The 19,817-nt window shown below is 40.7% G+C and overlaps 1 protein-coding gene across 3 annotated transcripts in view; it reads right to left on the bottom strand.

Annotated features, from left to right (window-relative positions):
- The window catches only part of CEP89 (centrosomal protein 89), a 54,269-nt gene that overhangs the window by 19,191 nt on the left and 15,261 nt on the right, over positions 1-19,817 (bottom strand). For all 3 annotated transcript variants that reach the window (XM_069027292.1, XM_069027291.1, XM_069027290.1), the window contains exons 13-17: positions 7,743-7,854; positions 6,929-7,109; positions 5,883-6,050; positions 5,050-5,191; positions 3,671-3,760 (exon numbers count right to left, since the gene is read on the bottom strand). In XM_069027292.1, coding sequence (XP_068883393.1) covers positions 3,671-3,760; positions 5,050-5,191; positions 5,883-6,050; positions 6,929-7,109; positions 7,743-7,854 — 693 coding nt within the window. The remainder of the gene's footprint in view (positions 1-3,670; positions 3,761-5,049; positions 5,192-5,882; positions 6,051-6,928; positions 7,110-7,742; positions 7,855-19,817) is intronic.

Here is a 19,817-nt window from a genome sequence, read left to right as displayed (position 1 = left end):
AGGATTCTGTTTGTTAGTACGCTTTTACTAGCAATGGCTTTTGATAATTTGAAAACAATTACTAGGAAAAAAGAGAGGGGAAAAAAAAAAGACACAACCCACCACCAGGAGGGTGGTGGCAACCCTGCCTTTGCTAACTGCTGAGCAAACTGCCGTTCCATGCCCTCACAGACTGCCATGCCCCTGCTTGCCCACTCCTGTTCACTGTGCTTTGAGAAGCTTGCCCTCCCTAGAGCCTTTTGTAAATTGCCTGCAAATCACCCCTCCCTTCACCTGAATGGCTAGCAAGAGGGCTCAGAGTCGTCTGCTGGATCAAGAGCTCTTTTCCAAGCTATGCAAGCAAGCACTCAGTATACTGGTATGGCTGCTTGGATTTCTTTACTTTGGTTCCCTCCCTCTTGGGGTCTGTTTACTAGTGATTCAAAAGGTGGTGTGTGTGTTTTGTTTCCTTCTAAGTGTATGTGTCATATATGGCTTAGTGCATCTGCCATGGAAATTTGTGACTCCTCTTCATAAATACAGTATGTAGTGTTTTAGCAATTGATAAATTTTTAACTGAACACAAACTTTGACCTCTATAGACTGTTAAAAATCCATATAATATGCCATGTATGTATTTCTGTTAAAGCACAATAACTTGTGCTTGGCAAAATTGCAACATGGTACTGTGTTTTTCCTTTTACTGAAAGGATGGTGGTTACTATCACCTGATTCTGAAGTTACAGATGGGTTTTTGACCACCATCTCATTAACTGTTAATAAAACAAATATTTGAAGGTTAGTTATTGTTTAAAAAAATCCTGTTAAATACATTGTCACTGTTTTTAGAAACAGATGGAGATTGGAAATGTTCTGTGTATCACTGTTCGAAAAACCAAACCAAGTTCCATTTATAAGCTGCTTCAGGTCTGAGTCAAATATTTTCTGATGTCAAAGGGAAATAAAGTTGCATGAACTGTTCTGCTCTACAACTGTTGAATCCTAGAGGGCCAACTAAAGAACAGTTTTCAAGTAAGCTTTAACACCTTCCATGATTCCATCTGCCTGAAAAATTATCTGACATAAGTCAGTAGAAATAAACCTAAAAATGATTTCAGAACTAAAATACCAAACTAAATTTTGTTTCCTTAACACAGTTCCTGGACAAAATTGATTTATTTTGTATTCAGCTTATTTGATTCTGCTCTATCACTCTCTACATTTCATGTGGTTATACTGGTAGCCTACAAAATGTTTTGCACAGTGAATGAGTTTATAAAGTTTGTTTACAGTAATATCCAAATCCCAAACTAAAAATGGGTATTTATAAAAAGAATTACTTTTAATTTCCAATATAACTTCAGTATATACAGTTTAAAATGTCATAAAGCTATGTATATAAATATGGACGTAGTTTGGGGTTTTAGTTTAGCAATAATCTGTTACTTAGCTTAAGATTTTTGTCTTAGGTAACAGATCTGCCAAATCTTGATTTGAGATTTCTCAATGAAAAACAAAAGCCACAGAATTTTGTTAATTTACTTTCTCCAAAACAATTAATTAAAAGGGAGAACTCTGTATCAGAAGACCAGATCCAGTTTTATGCACAAGGCACAAATGACCTGACTTCAGAGGGAAGTGTGTGCCATGTGCTTCCAGTGGAGAATGGCTGGCCCACCTAGCCTTCCTTCTTTCCTTCCATCAAGAAAGATGTGCAGTGAGGTGAAAGAAGCCCCAGAAAAACGTTTTTAGACACACATGGTTGCATTTGACCTGTAACAGTTTTGGATGAGCTTGTTCCTGAGATACAAGGCAACAAACTCTGCAACAGGCAAATATAAGTATACGTAGTTATGTCTAAAATATTGAAAATACAAGTGCCTACAGTGGGAGTCTGTCAGTAACTCAAAGCTGTAGGCTAGAAACTTTTCTCTCCTCATAACCTGAGGACTCTATGCTCTACTTCATATGTATAATTTGTATTTCTTATCTTTTGTCTTGTGGAAATATCAGAAGATAGCTAAAAGCCAAAACAAAATAACCTTTTCTAAGATAAGAAATAGCCTAACACATTATCAATAACTGTGTCTTCTTTTCAGAAGAATTCATGCGTTTTAAGTACTATTATCACTGGAGACAGATAACACTCAAATACCTCATAAGAGGTTTATCCCAAAACTCAATATACAGGACAGTTACCCAATTTGTGATTTCCTAAAGCAGCAAAGAAAAAATTATACTAGCTTTTAGCAAAGCTAAAATATATTAATGTATCCATTAATACGATAACCAAAGAGCATATGGTGTTTGTAGGTGCTGTGTGACTATTTAAACCCTCTGCTTTACTGACAAAAATAAAGAATGAAAATGTTTTGCAAGTAGATTAGTCTTACTTTTGCTAAATAGAAATGAAATAGAACTTTATTTACAGGCTTTTTTCTAATTTCCATTAAGAGTTGATGGGTTGAAGATTTTTTTAATTTGGGTTTGCACTTAAAAATTCACTACATGTAAATGTTCTTTATTTTATGCCAACCCCTTCTCTATCCCTTACAGTAGTCACAGATCTATTACATTGCAGAAAATCCATATTTAACAAGAATACAAGCCACTGTCTTAGTAGGGGAGCCAGACATGAATGAGGGTGAAAAAAACTAAAAACATTTTATGGCTGTATCAGTATAATTAGGTAAATCTTTTAGGATAGTGTTTCATGCATTCAGGTATTTTATGAAGGTTCCTTACAAATTCAAACTGTTTTTCAGCTTACTGCTCTCTCTTTAAACTTACGATTTAATTTATTTGTTGCTAATTTCTATACTGTATCAATCCTTAAAAGGAAAGTGCAGAAGGAGCTGGTCTCCATTATCATAGTGGTGGTGCACATTTGTGTCATTTGATGCAGGAATAGCAGTGGAGGTCTTGACTGGCAAAGTGTAATACAGAGACTCTCTGCTTTAGGATAAACTGAACAAATTTGACTTAATACAAAACAGCTTTTGAAAGTAATATATACATTACTTTCTACCTATAGAAATCAATAAGCCAGGTATCTTTCTCCTTTCTTTTCTTAAGATTACAGTAAAGGAAATCATGGTTGCACCAAAGATGCTGAAACATAAATGTTTCAAATTTATTTCATTGTTATATTGCAATTACATACTGTGCTTTTTATTTGTTTAGGGAGTTGTAATGATAACTTATAATGTATTCTCTAACTAGGCTGGATGTTTGAACATCCTCTGAGTTTCTAAACCTTCTACCCTATGGTCACATGAAAGTACTTGATGGTAACTGTACACTTGAGACAATGCTTTTCATTCTTCCAAATCTAATTGTAATGGACTTCAAGTTGAAGGAGTGGTACAGCCTCAAAAAAGTAGAAGACAGAATACTTGGGTTACACTACAGAGCAAAAAATGAAATACAAATAATATTTAAGTATTATTACAACTAGTCATAATTCTCCAGGTAATGATGTAAATGCGATGATCTGGCAGGCATGCAGTGCACAAATACAATGGAAGAAGATACTAGTGAAAATTATAATGATGATCTATTTTGCTTTTTCAAAACTTCTAAAGATAATCCATAAGTCTTTCCTAAAAACATTGACACAGATTTACTACTTTTCTCATTAAAAAACCTCAAACATTTCACAACAGATATTTAGCTTAGAAACACTGCTTACCTTAACTTTTTCTTCCAATCTTCCCAAGCGTAGACTGCCTTCTATAATTTTCCTGAGAACACCATGATTCTCATTTTCCAAACATCTGGCCTGCAACCATGCAGTATACAAAGCTACTTTAATAAAGCTAAATAAGCTAAAATAATGTAATCATTATATTTGTCAGGGCAGACAAAATGCATACACTGAGGGAGACACAGCAATTCCATTTTGAACTCCAATAGTCTGAAGGGAAATTATTCTCCTAATGGCTCATTAATAATTTGTCAACTGACTGTGAATACTATGAAACAGTATTATTCTGAAATGAAACATACTCTAAACCCAACCAATTCTGTGGGTTTTTTTCTACAGATATATGTATGTATACATAGGGATCCCATTTTTATACATGAGACTCATCCTTCGGGTCACATTATGCAAGTTGCTCTCAAACAAGCCCTTGAAACTGGCAGAGGTTTGAGCAAAGATATTTCTAATATGGTATGCCTAATATTTAAAAGTAGAGATTGAGATCTAAGAATCAGTTCCCCCAATTCCTAGGAGACATTTATTGTGCCCAGTTTCACAATCCTGAAGTCCAGTTTGTAGTGGACAAAGATTTGAGTTGTGTCACCATCGTTCCTCTTCTAGAATTAGGAATTAACTGCTGTATCTTTTTACCCAAAGCTGATGACAACCTTTGTCTACCACCTGAACAACAGAAGTAAAAGAAGCTTTATTTTAACAAAGTTTTGTGAAATGATTTCAGATTCAATTTGAAGACAAGAGTATGAATATGAAAAACTGAAATTGTGTCCAATGCCTTGTAAAAGAAACAAAATGGGCTTATAAAAAGCCCAGAAACCTCCATGCCAGGCACTTCCACTAAACAGAAGTTGTTCCAAAACTCTCAATTAGCCTGTTAAAATGACTGCTAACCAATAAGGAGCAATAATATGCATATGCATTCATAGCAGAAGGTCCATACAGATCACTTCAAGGACAACAGTCCACCCTTAAACTCAAAACAAGTATTAAAATTTTACGATTGTGTGCTATTTTTAAATACATGTAGCTCAACATCAACTTCTAAAACTAGGTTAAAAAAAATCTTTTAAACTTGGTATGTGCCATTGCAGACCCTAATGCTCATGTGAATTAAGGCTTAATTATGTTATCTTCAGAAATAAGGGTAGTTGCTTTTAATTATTCCTCTAGAAAAAAATCTTTCACTGCTCCTATTGTATTTGCTAACGTCTACTTAAATAGAACTAAATCCTTAAACTGAAATTATAGCTTTATTTTTTGATAATTCAGATTAGCAATAACTTGTGCCAGTAGCATGATAATTGTGTGAAATATCAATTAATGCATATTCATTATTTAAAGGTAATTACCAAAAATACAAGATGATCTCGTTCCTTAGCTATCTTCTCCACCAGCCCAATAAGGTTTGTTAGATAGTGATGAGCTGTAACTTCTTTTTCCATTGCTTCCTCCAGCTGCAGTTGCAAAAGACCTATTTTCTTCTTTAATCGTCTATAAAAGAAAAAGGAAAATCTTCGGATGGGGAATTAATAATGGCCTTAAAAAACTTGCATCATATGTGCAAATCAACATGTACAAGTCTCAAACAATCAAACATACTGTTAAAAATGCATTGGCACAGAATATTTGCAGTACCAAAAGTATCATGTCCCAATTTTTGGGGCTGTTTCTTCTTTACAATATGTTACCTGAATAACAACAGTAACAATGATTCAAAAGAACAGTTTGTGCAATGGCTACAAGTTCATAATTCTTAAGATATAGAGCAGTAGTATTGTTTTTACCTTTTAAAATATTGTGAACTCATCTCCAACTAGGTGCATGAGAAGATCTGCAAATAGTGTAAGTCTTATCCTTACCTAACTGCAAATAATGTAAGTCTACTCATCTTCTTTTCAGATGAGTACACCTAATGATTAATTGCTATAGCTAACTACTAAATTAAATATACATTCTTAATTTGCACATAGACACAGAAAAGTGAGCAGGAAAACATACAAAGGTTAGCAAAATATGACAACCAGGCCTCAAGACATGACAAAGATATGTTTAGGAAACATGTTTTTTCTGCAGTAGGTAGAAAATACACATTATGGGAAGTTAGATGATATTTTTTCAGGTATTTCTGTTGTTTTTAGAAATAAAAGTATTTCTATACAAGAAAATGAGACTGTGATAAGACCTGTTTGTCTTTTGAATCATTTGCATCTCACTTTCCAGGATCTTCTTGTCAGCCATTAAGTTATTTTTCTCTACGAGCAGTTTCTTGTTTTCAGTTTGCAGTGATGCTATCTTTCCCATTACATCTTCCACCTCGCAGCGCTTTTTCTCCTGCTCCTGTTGTAAACAGCTGCAAAAACCAACAGGTGTCATGTATAGATTACTTCACTAAAATGCTAAGTTACAGGAAGATACCCATGTTGAAGTTTTGAAAAAGATACACTGAGAATGCTCAATGTTAAGTGATGACATCAGAGGTATTACAATCTCATATCAAAATCATGATAATTATTCAAGTAATTCCTTTGGACTACACTTTATTTAAATTACAAAATATGTAATCCAGATGTAATCCCTTCATTTTTTTCCCAAGAAATTACTAGCAATACCAAAATACAAGGTCTGAGAACTTCTCAGGATGGCACTGTACCACAAAGCAGTAATCTGCACTATCCAAAGCTTGAAAGCATACAAATTTACAGAATGTCTTCATGAAAACATTACTCTGCACTCTGTGCTGCATGACAGCACTCCTGAGTTGTGCTGTTTTGTGTAATTTCCATATTGTCACAACTGGAGAAACTTAGAACTTCTAGTTTAGAATTTCAGGATCCTTTAGACATGTTCCAAAGATGGGAACACAAGAATGAAAACGTTTTATATATAGAATTGATAGAAGCAAATAGATTTGACAAAAATGGTATTTTTAATGCCTCCTCTTCTACTATTTAAAATGGTACAATTAGCAGTATGTACTCTATGGTAAGAACACTTCTACCAATGTTTCTAGATCTGGGATTTCCTTTTTGTCATTTTAAATGTCTCTAAAAACCAAGACAGTATTTTTTAAATACTTCTTTACCTTTCTTTGTGCTTTGGTAGTTACCTTCCTGGATTACCAGCAGAAGTTTCCCCTGGCCTCCTACCTACAGAGTGCTACATATGCAGCTCTATTCATGTGCGTGCCTTGCACCAATGTTTCTCTGTGCACTATATGTAAACTCATACCTTTTTAAATCATTCACCAAAGCCAAGTGCTCCTCTGCTGTTACTCTGCTATCCATTTTGGCTTTCAGCTCTTCACATTTAGAACACAATGTTTCTAGCTGCTTCTGGTACTCTGCTATTTCTTCCTCTTGACTCTGTTTCTTACCTTCTAAGATTACTATTTGTTTGGTCAACTTCGAAGCTGTTGGAAGGGAAAAAAAAACCCGTCAACTGGGTATAGCAGAACTAATTCAATGACTTGTGAAACTCCAACAAAACCATTAATACATTAATTCCTAGTTGTTCACAAAATTATGTAACAGTGGATTTGTCAATTTTTAACAGTTTGGACTTGACTTTTTGCTGTCTCAACAACTTGTTTCGGAAAAGTGCAGGAACTTCAAGAGTACTTCTTTTCAGGGCTATAAACTCATTGAAATGTCATTTTACTCTGAAAAATTCTGATTCAGTTTAAAGTGCTCTTCAATTATGAAAAGGGCTGTATTGCTGTTTAACTTAAAGCGCTCACTTTTTCAGAAGCAGTAAGTCAGAATGGAGTATTTTTTGTAGTGTCAATAGGTGATAACGACATTTTTTTTCAGTATCAGTTGACATGCAGAGCATAATCTCCTATTAACATTACCTACATTCAAGGATGCTTTTTAGGCATATATAAAGTCGCAAAGAAAACCCCAGCTAACCAAAACCAAAACTCCACCAAGCCTGCCAAAACAAAAAATGACAATAGAAAACAAACAAAAACCCCTACAAAAATCTAAACCTGCAGTACCATCTTTAGTGTAGCTCAGATGACTAGCAACTCAAGTACTTTTACCTTCGTGAACGTGTTGTCTGTGACTATCTTTTGCTTTAGCTTGTTGAATTTTGAGTTGCTCCATCAACAATCCATTTTCATCCAAGACCAGCTTGGCCTGAGTTTGCAGCTGCTGCCTGCAATGATAACCAGCTTATAAATAAAATATAACTCTAATGTTAACTTACGTCCAAAGAACAAACACAACTGATTTTCAACAGTGTAAACTTACAAAATCATATTTGAACCTCTTTAAAAAACAGATTAAAAATCCTTATTGAAAGCAATATCAGGACCTGAGGTAAGCCTACTGGAGTTATGAACTCATAACAATCAAAATGCGATTTATTTTAAATAATGTTTAAAATCTTTGAGTAATGGAAGCAAAAATTCCCTATAAAAAGAAGGAAAAATAAGTATGTGTGAATTAGGATCATAGCATCATAAAATGGTTAAGGTTTGAAGGGACCTCCAGCCTCAGGAGGCCATCTGGTACAACTGCCCAGCTCAAGCAGGGGCACCTACAGCCAGCAGCCCAGGACCATGTCTAGATGGCTTGAATATCTCTAGACATGGAGACTCCACAGCCTCTGGACAGCTTGTTAGAGCACTCACCATGAAAAACTATTTCCTTGCATTCAAAGGAAGCCTCCTATATTTCAGTTTGTGGCAGTCGCCTCTTGTCATTTCACAGGGCACCACTGAAAAGAGCCTGGCTCTATCACTGTACCCTCTCTTCAGGCATTGATATCCAGTGATAAGACCTTCCCTGAACCTACTCTTCTCTAGGTGAAATGGTCCCAGCTCTCCCAGACTTAAGAAAGAGAGAATTAAAGCTACATAATGGTGCAAGATTTGCAGACATCTTTGTAACTAGTACCTGAAGCAAATTTGTTTCCAAATATATTTATAAGATTTGGATTTACTTGACTTTGATTTGTAGAAAAATACTGCCACTGACTTTTATGGGCCTATAAGGAACATGGGTGTTTAAAATGAACTATCCTGAGCAGAGAACTTAACTCTCTGCTTTTGAACTTTTATTAATTCAGCTTTAAAAAAAAACAATACCAGTCTTTCTGATGTTAAAAAAAAAAACCTTTAAAAACTATTCACTGTTCTAGTAAAAGCTTAAAAAGAACTATTAGCCAAAAGGCATGCAGAAATACAGTACAAGTGTCAGATGATAGCACATTAATTTAAACTGAAGTTGTCATCAGTCAGTAAGAGTGGCCCAAACCCAAACAAAATGTAGCAAAAGTGACTCTTAACAAGGATTTCTGATGATAAGAACTAATAACACAGTGTGTATCTGCTTTGTTCATGTGTGGCCTGACCTACATAAAAATGCTTCCCATTGTGCACTAATCTAGACAGGGACAATTTCCCCTACTATCAAATTATATTCTGACTAAAACTGAAGCTAAAGCATACAGCTAACAATTGGCAGCAGAAAAATATAAACAGTCTACCCTGAAGATTTTTGCAAACACAGAAATGGCAGTCAACTTATACTTCTATTCATTAAAACCTCTGTGTACAGAAGCTTGCAAGTTTAGCTGACTTCTTTAATTTACTGCACTGGGCATAAGAGAAGAAAGGAAATGTGTATCAGCCACTTGAAAATCAGTCAATAGCTAAGAGCTGTCAAGCTACATCCTCATCCTCAGCTATGCCTGGCACCATAAGGCTATTTTATTAAAAAAAAATTGAAAAATTGCTGCAAAAGGGGGATTAGGTTGATGAAGACCAATTCCTTCATGTGGTAGAAAGTACATTCCTGCAGCAGTCAATACAAATAGAAGAGCACTGCACTGCAATGTTGAGTGTGAAGAAGTCACTGAAGGTAGAGAGCAAAAGCTACTTAAAGTGATATTGCTGCTGGCTTCCATGCCTTGCTGTACCCTCCCTGAAAAAACAGCTCCCAGATAGAGACTATAGACAGCCTGAAATAGCACAGAGAGTTCTGACTTTCTCTCATTCATTTGCAGAGGGGCAAAATTAAAAGCAAAGGTGTTAACTGAAAAAAATTAAACATTTAAGAAGCTGGAACACCTTTATGAAGAGAGTTTTGAAATTTGTGGACAGTATATAAGCAGCTAAGGATACCTGAAATATCCACAGTATTTTATTAAAGCACCTATACAACACTTAAGATACCTTTGTAAAAACCTGCTTAACCAAATCTATACAAATACTAACACCTGTACTTCTGCCTCATTGAAAGTAGGTCTATGCTACTGGGTGAATCAGCAGAAAGACCTAAGATTATGATGAACACCATTTCTTCCAAAGTCCTCCTCATGTAGACACTGTGTCATCCAAGCACTTGCATGCAACTACCTGTGTCATGGGTGCAGGAAGAATTTTTATGTTCAATCATATGGGATGCTGTTCCAAAACCTGTTACACTGGTTAGGAATTATCTTCCAATTTCCACTTTAAGTTTGTTTATGGTGAATGAATACCCAGCTGTTGTCCTAGTAACACCATCCTGAGTACGATAATTGCAGCAGAAGAACTTTTTGTATACGCCGTGTCTTCTGCTCCTGCTGTACACACACAGAGCAACACTCCTTTTTCAGCCTTTGTTCTGTAAGGGAGAAAGGCCAATCTGCCTAAGTTCCAAATAAAAGAGGGTCTCCATTTCCTTGGCTACACCACACACCCTTTCAGCTTTGATTCTCTGTACTTAAATATGTGTACTCTCTGGAGATTTCCATACAACTGTATTGTTATTGTCTAACCTCTACTGGAAGGACCTATTCTAACATACCCCATGACCTTTCTTTCTCTTTATAGCTGTTGCCCTAAAAAGCTGACAGTCATCTTTCAATGAACCAGTACAAACATTCTTCTCCATCTCAGTTACCAACCGATGAATATCTCACTTAGGTAAACTGTTAGTAAGTCTCAAGTATTTTTTACTACTGTCCTGGTTAAAAGGAAAGGCGTCTGCCAAGGAAGGTGGGAACCTCCTTTGGAATGGAGAATATGACCCCCTTCCCTCCAAATTATTATAACTTGAAATTGAGGGGCTTTCAGGCAAAGATATGGGGAAAGGAATAACAGTTCTTTACTACTATATATATATAAAAATAAAAAGGCAAACAACAACATCAGCAACAATAAACAAACAAACCCAGGAACCCAGCGCCAGCCTCTCCCGGCCGCAGGCCCTTTCCCCTCGGTGCAGCTCCGCTCGCGGCCGCCAGGGGCGCTGGTGGCTCCCGGCCGGGCAGGGCACCTGCGATGGTTCCCCCGCGCCTGCAGGGGGCGCTGTGGCGCCAGCTCGGCCCCTCACTGCGCCTGGTTAATGGCTGGGTCAGCTGGCAGGAGAGATGGAAAAGGGGCTTCCTCTACAAATTCACGGCGGGCAGCCGGTCCCAGTGCCCCTCCGGATAGCGAAATGGGCACTAGCAGGAACCTCAGAGCAGCAGCGGCAGGGCAGGCACCCCCAGGGTGGCAAACAAGGTGTAGCAAAAACTCCGGAGCCATGCCAGGAGCCGCAGGATGTCCGGGCTGGCAGCGGATGTCAGGTTAAAATGTAGCGAAAAACCCGAAGCAGCGGCAGAAAGCAGCGGGGCTGGGCAGTGGCAGCCAGGCTTCTGCAAGCAGCTGCCGCACACAGCCGGGAGACGCTCCCTCTGGGAAGGGGAGAGAGGGTTGGGGTCCCCTTCCCAGTGAGGTCGGGTGTTGGAAAAGGTCCCAGTTCAACAGCTGCTCTTGCGAGCAGAAGCTCACCCATGGTAGGAGAAGCAGTGAAGGACAAAACCTCCGCAGTGGCAGGGAATTCTCTGGGCACCAACAGTCTGGCTCCAAAACCGCGCCTGTCCCCTCTGATCCTGACACCAAGAGAGCGAGGAGCTGAGCCCAGCCCCCTGACGCCCCAGCCAAAATCTTGCAGTATCTCTGCACTTCCAAGGGAAAGCCCCCCAGCTAAGAGACTGCAGTCAGCTGCACCCTTCCCCGTCCTCCTCCTCCTCCCAGCCACATCTTTTGTCTCCCAAGTATCATCATTACCATCTCTTAGGCAACAAATGGGAGAAAATTCCCTGGGAGAAAGAAAAGCATGATGAAAAATCCTAGCTTCCAACAACTACTTAACTTCATTATGCTTGCATTGTTTCACTTCTCAAGAATGCCAAATTCTTCTAATGCCACATTCCAATGCCATTATATATTAGTGGAAAACTGATATCATTAGCACACTGTAATGGTATGTAACCTGCAATATCTGGGACAGAATTACATGGGCTGCAGGTGCAAAACTCCACTTTCATATTTAATCTTTGCTCCAGAATTATTCCAGGCATTGCAGATCAGCACTGTTCCAACAGGACAACCGTGATGCTATTGAATCAGGGGGATGGGAAGCAGAAGAATTAGTTTGTTAGGAACAATGCATCTAGCTTGGTCAGCATACCAAAGCAGGAAGAAAAGAGACCACTGATAAGGGCAGTGCGAGTCTCAGACAGACATCCTGTGCTCAACCCAAAACTAGCTCAAACCAGTCTCAAAGCTTAAACTCGGGCCAGGGGTATAAAGAGCATGCGCAAGGAGGAAAGGTGAAAAGTTCAGGATGAGGCAGACTCCTGACTTTATCGAAGGAAGACCCTCGGAGACCCCTACCAAAGCCAACAGACAACACTGCGCACGCACAACGTAGATGTAAATGACTTTTGGCCTCATTTTAATACAAAGCGAGGCTGGGTGGGGCTAGGTGATGAATATGTATGAGTTTGTTAGGAAACTTAATGAATATGGAACTTGTAACCCGATAAATACCGAGCTGAATGCAGCTGTCGGCACACAGGGTTTTGGAGGAGCTATTCCCTGTGCGTCCCAGCGCTGGAATAAAGCATACCTACTTTACTACTTATTCTAGTAGTGGACTCTTTCCCGCTCATCATTTTGGCGAGCAGCCAGGAGAAACTCTGTCTGGCTGAAGGATCGGCTGAGGAGCGGACATCCTAGGTGCGCCCCAGGGCTTTCCTGGAGGATCTCCGCCCCTCGGCTCGCTCATTGCGGCGGACAGACAACGACCTGCTGAAACTGCGGATAAACGGTATGTTTTGCATTTAGGGTGCCTGTAAGTCGTACGCGTGGTAAGCTGCGAGGAGACGTCCCGCGCACAATGTAGTCCCTGTGAGGTAAAGGTGGGGCTTGCAAGCAACCGGCTACCGGAGCCGGCAAGGAGGAATCACTGACCAACAGAGCAGCTGCCAGTGATCCTGAGAGCGGATCGGGTGGTTCCAGAAAGGGGGGGGGGGGGGGGGGGGGGGTCCTGCAGGAACTTGTTACTGTGTTGGGAAAATATAAGCGGGACCCTGAAGCTATTACAAGTGAGTGTTGTGAACATTTTTGCTACTAGTAGCTGGTTTGAATGTTGTTGTGTTGTTTATATGTCTGTGTGGATATTAGTTGTTGCTGGATTGCTTTTATGTGTATGTAGCCGTGTATTAGCTCACCTATTCATTTGTAAATCGTGTGTTGTGTGTTACTGTGTGCGTGTTACTGTGTGTTGTTTGAGTGTATAATATTGAAGCATTTGTTTGGGGTGGTGCTTGATTGTTGATTTTGGAATCGTGGCTGGGTGAGAGTTTAGGAGAACCCCTCCCCCTCAGTGGTTCGGTTTAGATTTGTGGGAGTTTATAAATCCAATAGGACATTGGATAGAGAGAAATGGCGAACGGGTCCCTTTAGAGAGAATAGACAGAACCTCTGCAGGAAGAGTAGTAGCTCTTGATTAGGAACAACCAGCAGCAGAGAATTTAGGGTTTGAAAGAGTACGTGGAATAGCTTGTTCTTGTGGATATGTCAGAACTTTTTATTCAACGGGAGGGTGGCAGGTTGCATGGGTATTGATACAGTGTAAAGTTTGTAAAAGGAGGTAGTACTGCTCTTCTGCCAGGCGGCAGAGCCTGTGCTCTCAGTGCTACCAGCAGTACCCTAGTGAAGTTGATTTTGAGCCTGAGATTTTAAAGATTGTGTGTGGAAAGTTGCATTTGGTACCTGAGATTTGGGAAGTTTGGGAAGAAAGCTAGGAAAGAGCTGTGAGAGAGTGCAAAGAAAGATTTGGGTGGAAGCGAGCTAAAACTAGGAGACGGAGATAGAAACAACAGTGGCTAAGCAGGGAGGGAGGTCGTTACCCCATCCCTCAGTAGTTATATGGTAGGAGTATAGCCCCGACTCTTTCTGTTCATGTGTCCTATCTGCACGAGTGATAGAAGGGACTCCCTGCTTTGTGTGTGGGTGTAAGAAAATTCCAGCCCCACACCGGCTGTGGGTTTTAGCTCAGTGCAGATTTCGTAGAAGTCGGAGACATTACAATTCTATTTATTTAGCAAGCAGAGATCTGTGCCCGGAGTGCTGGGAAAGCAAGAAACATTTTGTTTTAAAGCTTTTGTGTGGCAAGGAGCATCACATTCCTAAAATAGTGTGCTAGAAACAGATTGGGAGGAAGTAACGACCTTTGAAGAAGATTGAAGAGGATCGGGGAATTTCACCCTAGCAGATCCACTGGTTATAATGAAGCTAAGGGAAAAGGGAAAAGAAACAGAATTTTTGGTTGATACGGGGGCAGCATACTCAGTTTTAAATAAAGCTTTAATGCCTGTGGGGGATGACTACATTGTGGTACATGGAGCAACTGGCCAATCTGAAAAAGTTTATTTTTGCAAGCTGTTGAAATATAAAATTGGGAAACTATGGGGTATTCACAAGTTTCTGTATTTACCCAATTCTCCAAAAGCACTTTTAGGGAGAGATCTATTGGAACAATTGCAAACAACCATTACTTTTACGAATGGGGAAATTATTCTGGAGGTAAACGATCAACAGTACATAGAAATACTGAGCCTAATATTAACAACCAAAGACCCTGCAGAGGAAATTAGGGATGAGATAATGAGCCAAGTGTTCCCAGGAGTGTGGGCCACAGATGTACCTGGGAGAGCCAAAAATGCAAAACCTCAATACAGATCAAACTCAAAGAAGGGAAACAACCAGTTAGAATTAAACAGTACCCCCTTAAAAGGGAAGACAGGAAAGGAATTGGCCCAATAATTGAAAAATTCTTACAGTTGGGATTGTTTAAAAAGTGCCAGTCTGATTTCAATACTCCTATCCTGCCTGTCTGTAAACCTGATGGATCTTACCGGGTGGTACAGGATTTACGGGCTGTTAACAAGATAACTGAGGATCTCTATCCTATGGTAGCGAATCCTAACACTCTGTTAACATGCTTAACACCAGAGCTAACTTGGTTTACCGTTTTAGATCTAAAGGATGCCTTCTTTTGCCTCCCTCTCCATAAAGCCAGCCAGAAAATTTTTGCATTCAAATGGGAGAGCCCTAAGAGTGGGTGCAAAACCCAGCTCACATGGACAGTGTTGCCGATTTAAGAACAATCCCACCCTGTTCGGAGAACAGCTCGCAAAAGACATAGAGTCCTGGGAAGCCCCACCAGGAGAAGGGAAGCTATTGCAGTACGTGGATGATCTCCTAATAGCTACCCGAACAGAGGAAGCTTGCACAGCCTGGACGGTAAGCCTCTTAAACTTCCTGTGACTCCAAGGGTACAGGGTATCCAAGAAAAAGGCTCAGGTGGTGAAACAGAAAGTGATCTATCTGGGCTATGAAGTCAGTGCTGGGCAACGAACTTTGGGGCAAGATCGCAAAGAAGCGATATGCCAAACCCCAAACCCCAGACAGCGAAAGAGTTATGGACTTTTCTGGGGATGACAGGGTGGTGCAGACTGTGGATTTACAATTACGGGCTGCTCGTGAAACCCCTATATGAGCTCATTACAAGGGAAAGCAGAGATCTCCAGTGGACAAAGGAGGCCATGCAGGCCTTCAGCCAGCTAAAGGATGCCCTCATGTCAGCTCCAGCTCTAGGACTTCCAGATGTGAGTAAGCCATTCTTTCTAACAAGGGATTGCCCTGGGAATACTAGCACAGGACCTGGGCCCATACCGACAGGCAGTTGCTTATTTCTCTAAGCAGCTAGATACAGCAGCCAAAGGATGGCTTGGGTGCCTCAGAGCTGTTGCAGCAGTGATGCTAAACATCCAGGAAGCACGCAAATTCACCTTGGGTCAGAAAATGACTGTGCTGGTATCCCACACGGTGTCTGCGGTGCTGGAAGTGAAAGGTGGGCACTGGCTCTCCCCACAAAGGTTCCTGAAATATCAAGCCATCATGGTAGAACAAGATGATGTAGAAATAGTGGTAACTAACACTGTCAACCCAGCTTCCTTTCTCAGTGGGAATCAAGGGGAACCGGTACGCCATGATTGCCTGGAAACTATCGAAGCTACCTACTCCAGCCGCCCGGATCTAAAGGATACCCCTTTAGACAACGCAGAGACCTGGTTTACTGATGGGAGCAGCTACATCATCAGTGGAAAGCGACATGCTGGGTATGCAGTTACCACCTGCCAGGAGGTGATAGAATCCGGACCCCTGCCAACAAACACCTCTGCACAAAAGGCTGAAATAATCGCCCTAACCCGTGCCTTAGAGATGGCAAAAGGAAAGAAAATAAACATCTATACAGACTCAAGGTATGCGTTTGGAGTTGCGCACGCACACAGGGCCATTTGGAAAGAAGGAGGACTGTTAAATTCGCATGGAAAGAACATCAAACATGCACGAGAAATAATGCGGCTGCTGAAGCAGTCCAGCTATCTGAGAAAGTAGCAATCATGCACATAAGGGCACATCAAAAGGTGAGCTCAGAATTGGAAGAAGGGAATGAACTGGCGGACAGAGGCAAAAGAAGCAGCAAAAGGTAACAACAACTGGAGCCTTGATCCCGGATGGACAACTTTCCCTAGAGGGTAAGCCAACATATAATAAAAAAGACAAGAAATTGATTAAAGATGAAAGGGGAACATTTAACCAAGAGGGATGGGCTATTACTGCAGAAGGAAAATTGGTTATTCCCTCTCATTTGCTATGGGCTGTAGATAGAGGGGAGCACCAGAAAACACACTGAGGAACAAATGCCTTATATAGCTACTTAATTGGAAAATTATCGCCAGAAACTTATACGGAACTGTTGTGTAAGTAACTTGACAGTGTAACCTTTGCCTCCAGACTAATCCCAAAAATACCCCCAAACCAAAAATGGGCCAGACTGGGAGAGGCCATGGGCCTGGACAGCAGTGGCAAATTGATTTCACGGAACTTCCAAGGAAAGGGGGGTATCGATATTTATTAGTGCTAACAGATACTTTTTCAGGATGGCCAGAAGCTTTTCCTACTAGGACCGCTAAGGCTTGGGAAGTAACCAAAGTGTTACTACAAGAAATAATACCGCACTTTGGAGTTCCAGGCACAATGTCCTCAGATAGGGGACCACATTTTATTTCAAGGGTGGTACAACAAACTAGCCAACATTTAGTTAGTTTAGTCCTAGTTTTTTTTTCTGTTAACAGAATTTCCCCCCCCCCCCATACATGTTGGTAAGGGAACAAATCACTGATCATTGGATACTTAAGAAAACAAAGAGCTACCCACTGAAGGTGGGGTGTGCCTGGCTACTCTTGTTTCACCTGGGTGTGGGGTCAGTTCGCTCTCTGCGTCGGAGAGAGAGAGGAGTCTGCTTGCTTCGGCCACTTTTCTTTCCGCTGGAAACAACACCAGGATCCCAAAGCCGCCCTCCCTGCCCTGCTGGAGGCCAGGCTGTGGCCGCCCTGCCCCGCTGTTGCTACGAGCCTTTGCTGTGTTGTAGCCGTGCTCACCCTGCCTGCCTAGACCTCCAGGGGGTTCTCCGTTTGGATACATCTTGTCTGCCACCCGGGATTTGTGCTCATCCCTGCTGCTCCAGCCTGCCATTCCAACCTGCCGTTCCAGCCTGCCGCTCCTGAAGCTCCAGCCGGACACCGGGATCGGCTGCCCAGGGGTTTGTGAAGCCCTTGTTCCATCCCTCCCCGGGATCCCAGGGCACCGGTGCCGCTGCTCCCCGAGCTCGCTCCGGAGCGCCCCCTGCAGCCGCGGGGGAACCATCGCACCTGCCCTGCTCACCGGGAGCCGCCAGCGCCACTGCTGGCTGCGAGCGGAACTGCACCCGAGGGGAAAGGGCCTGACAGCCGAGAAGGCTGGGACTGGGTTTGGGATTGTTTGCTGTTACTGCCAGAGTTATTGCTGTTTGTTTGACTGGTTATATATATATATAGATATATATATATAGATAGATATATATATATATATAGTAAAGAACTGTTATTCCTATTTCCCACATCTTTGCCTAAAGGCCCTTGATTTCAAAATTATAATAACTCGGAGGGAAAGGGGTTACACCTGCCACTTCAAGGGAGGATTCTGCCTTCCTTAGCAGACACCTGTCTTTCAAAACCAAGACAAGGCATAGACTAGGAACTCCACACTCCATACCACCCCCAGTCAAGTGGTCAAGTAGAGAAAATGAATCATCTCATTAAACAGCAAATTGTGAGATTAAAGCAAGAAGCTAACTTACCCTGGCCCCAATCTCTTCCACTTGCATTGTTACAAATTCAGACCAAGCCCAGAATTAAGGAAAAGCTAAGTCCCTTTGAAATACTTTATGGGAGACCATATGGGGTACAGAAAGGAATATCTACCCAAATAGGGGAAGAGACGCTAGCCACCTATATGATTGCTTTAGACAAACAGCTTAGAGAAATTGAAAAACATGTGGCTGGAACTCGAAGTCGAGGCTTGGACGGTCCTGTACATGGCATTCAGCCTGGAGATTATGTATATGTTAAGTCTCTTACAGAAAAGACTGGAACCACAGAGGGAAGGACCATTCCAGGTGCTCCTCACCACTTACACCGCAATTAAGATCAGAGAACAGAGTGCCTGGATTCACCATACCCAGGTAATGAATGCTCCAGAGACCCCTTGGAAAGTGACCCCTGGGGATGATGAACTGAAATTGAAGTTTACCCGAACAAAATGAAAATGTTAGGGTGGCATGCAAGTATAACTCAGAAAACTGGTTTCTTTTCACAGTCATAATTGTAACCTTCAGTTGGGAAGTTATTCATAGGAAAAAAACATATGGTCCCAAGCCTTTATGCAGTTTACTGGACTGATGGGGAAATATTCTGATTTTAAAAAATTTAAACCTGTTGACTGTGGTCATGCACGGAACGGAATGCCACAGTTTATGTAATTCATCTTATTGTGTCATTGGGACTAAACCATAAAAGGACAGTTTTTTACCCCTCCGAACATAGAGTATGGGCTCGGATGGTGAGAGGTAAGTGGCAAACAGTAAATTTAGACTCTTGCATCACACGGTAACAACAAGGATTTATCTGTGAAAGTAATACACTTGATGCCAGAGACATATGTCTTCATGCAGAACAAGGCATTTGTCACTTTGAGATCCACCCAGACACTTCACCAAACACTGTACTTGTATATATTGGTCAAGGTTGTGTGTGCTTAAGAACTATCTGCACTTCTATGATGATAGATGACAGTAATATAAATGTAGCTGCCAGGAATCACTCTAATTTTTGTATCTGTAATTTTACTAAGATTGTTGGGTATGACTTTTCGTATTTAGCACCAGTTGTGTCTCATCAATTAATAAGGTCTAACTACACCATTTACCATAAATTGCTACCCACACCTATCGAGATAGACCTAACATTAGTAAAGCAATTAGTGAAACATCAAGACCTAATGAAGATTTTAAGAGAAATCCAAAGAAATGGGGAAAGGACCTTAATCACCATCCATTATAACACACAAGAAATAAGCAGAATCTTGCAGAGAGTAAAACAAGATGCAAGCCATAACTGGTGGGACTCGCTTTTCGGGTGGTCACCTACCGCAACTGGTATCCTAAATACATTATGTCATCCCATCATTGTCTTATTAACCTTGGTTAGTACCTGCCTCATGCTATCACGTTACTTATTTGGAACTATGGAGTACTGAAAAGGTTATCAGTTTTAACTACTTTGTCAAACGCACATGGGAAAACATTAAGGGATGCCTACCAAAAAAATTCATTAGACAAAGAATTTATGTATTAGTAAAAGAATTTACTAACTCTTTAGAAAAGGGGGGACTGAATCAGGGGGATGG

The sequence above is a fragment of the Aphelocoma coerulescens genome, chromosome 11 (assembly GCF_041296385.1).
Source record: "Aphelocoma coerulescens isolate FSJ_1873_10779 chromosome 11, UR_Acoe_1.0, whole genome shotgun sequence".
NCBI classification, from domain to species: Eukaryota; Metazoa; Chordata; class Aves; order Passeriformes; family Corvidae; genus Aphelocoma; species Aphelocoma coerulescens.
The sequence above is the reverse complement of the archived record's forward strand: the minus strand, read 5'-3'. Positions and strand labels throughout refer to the sequence as shown.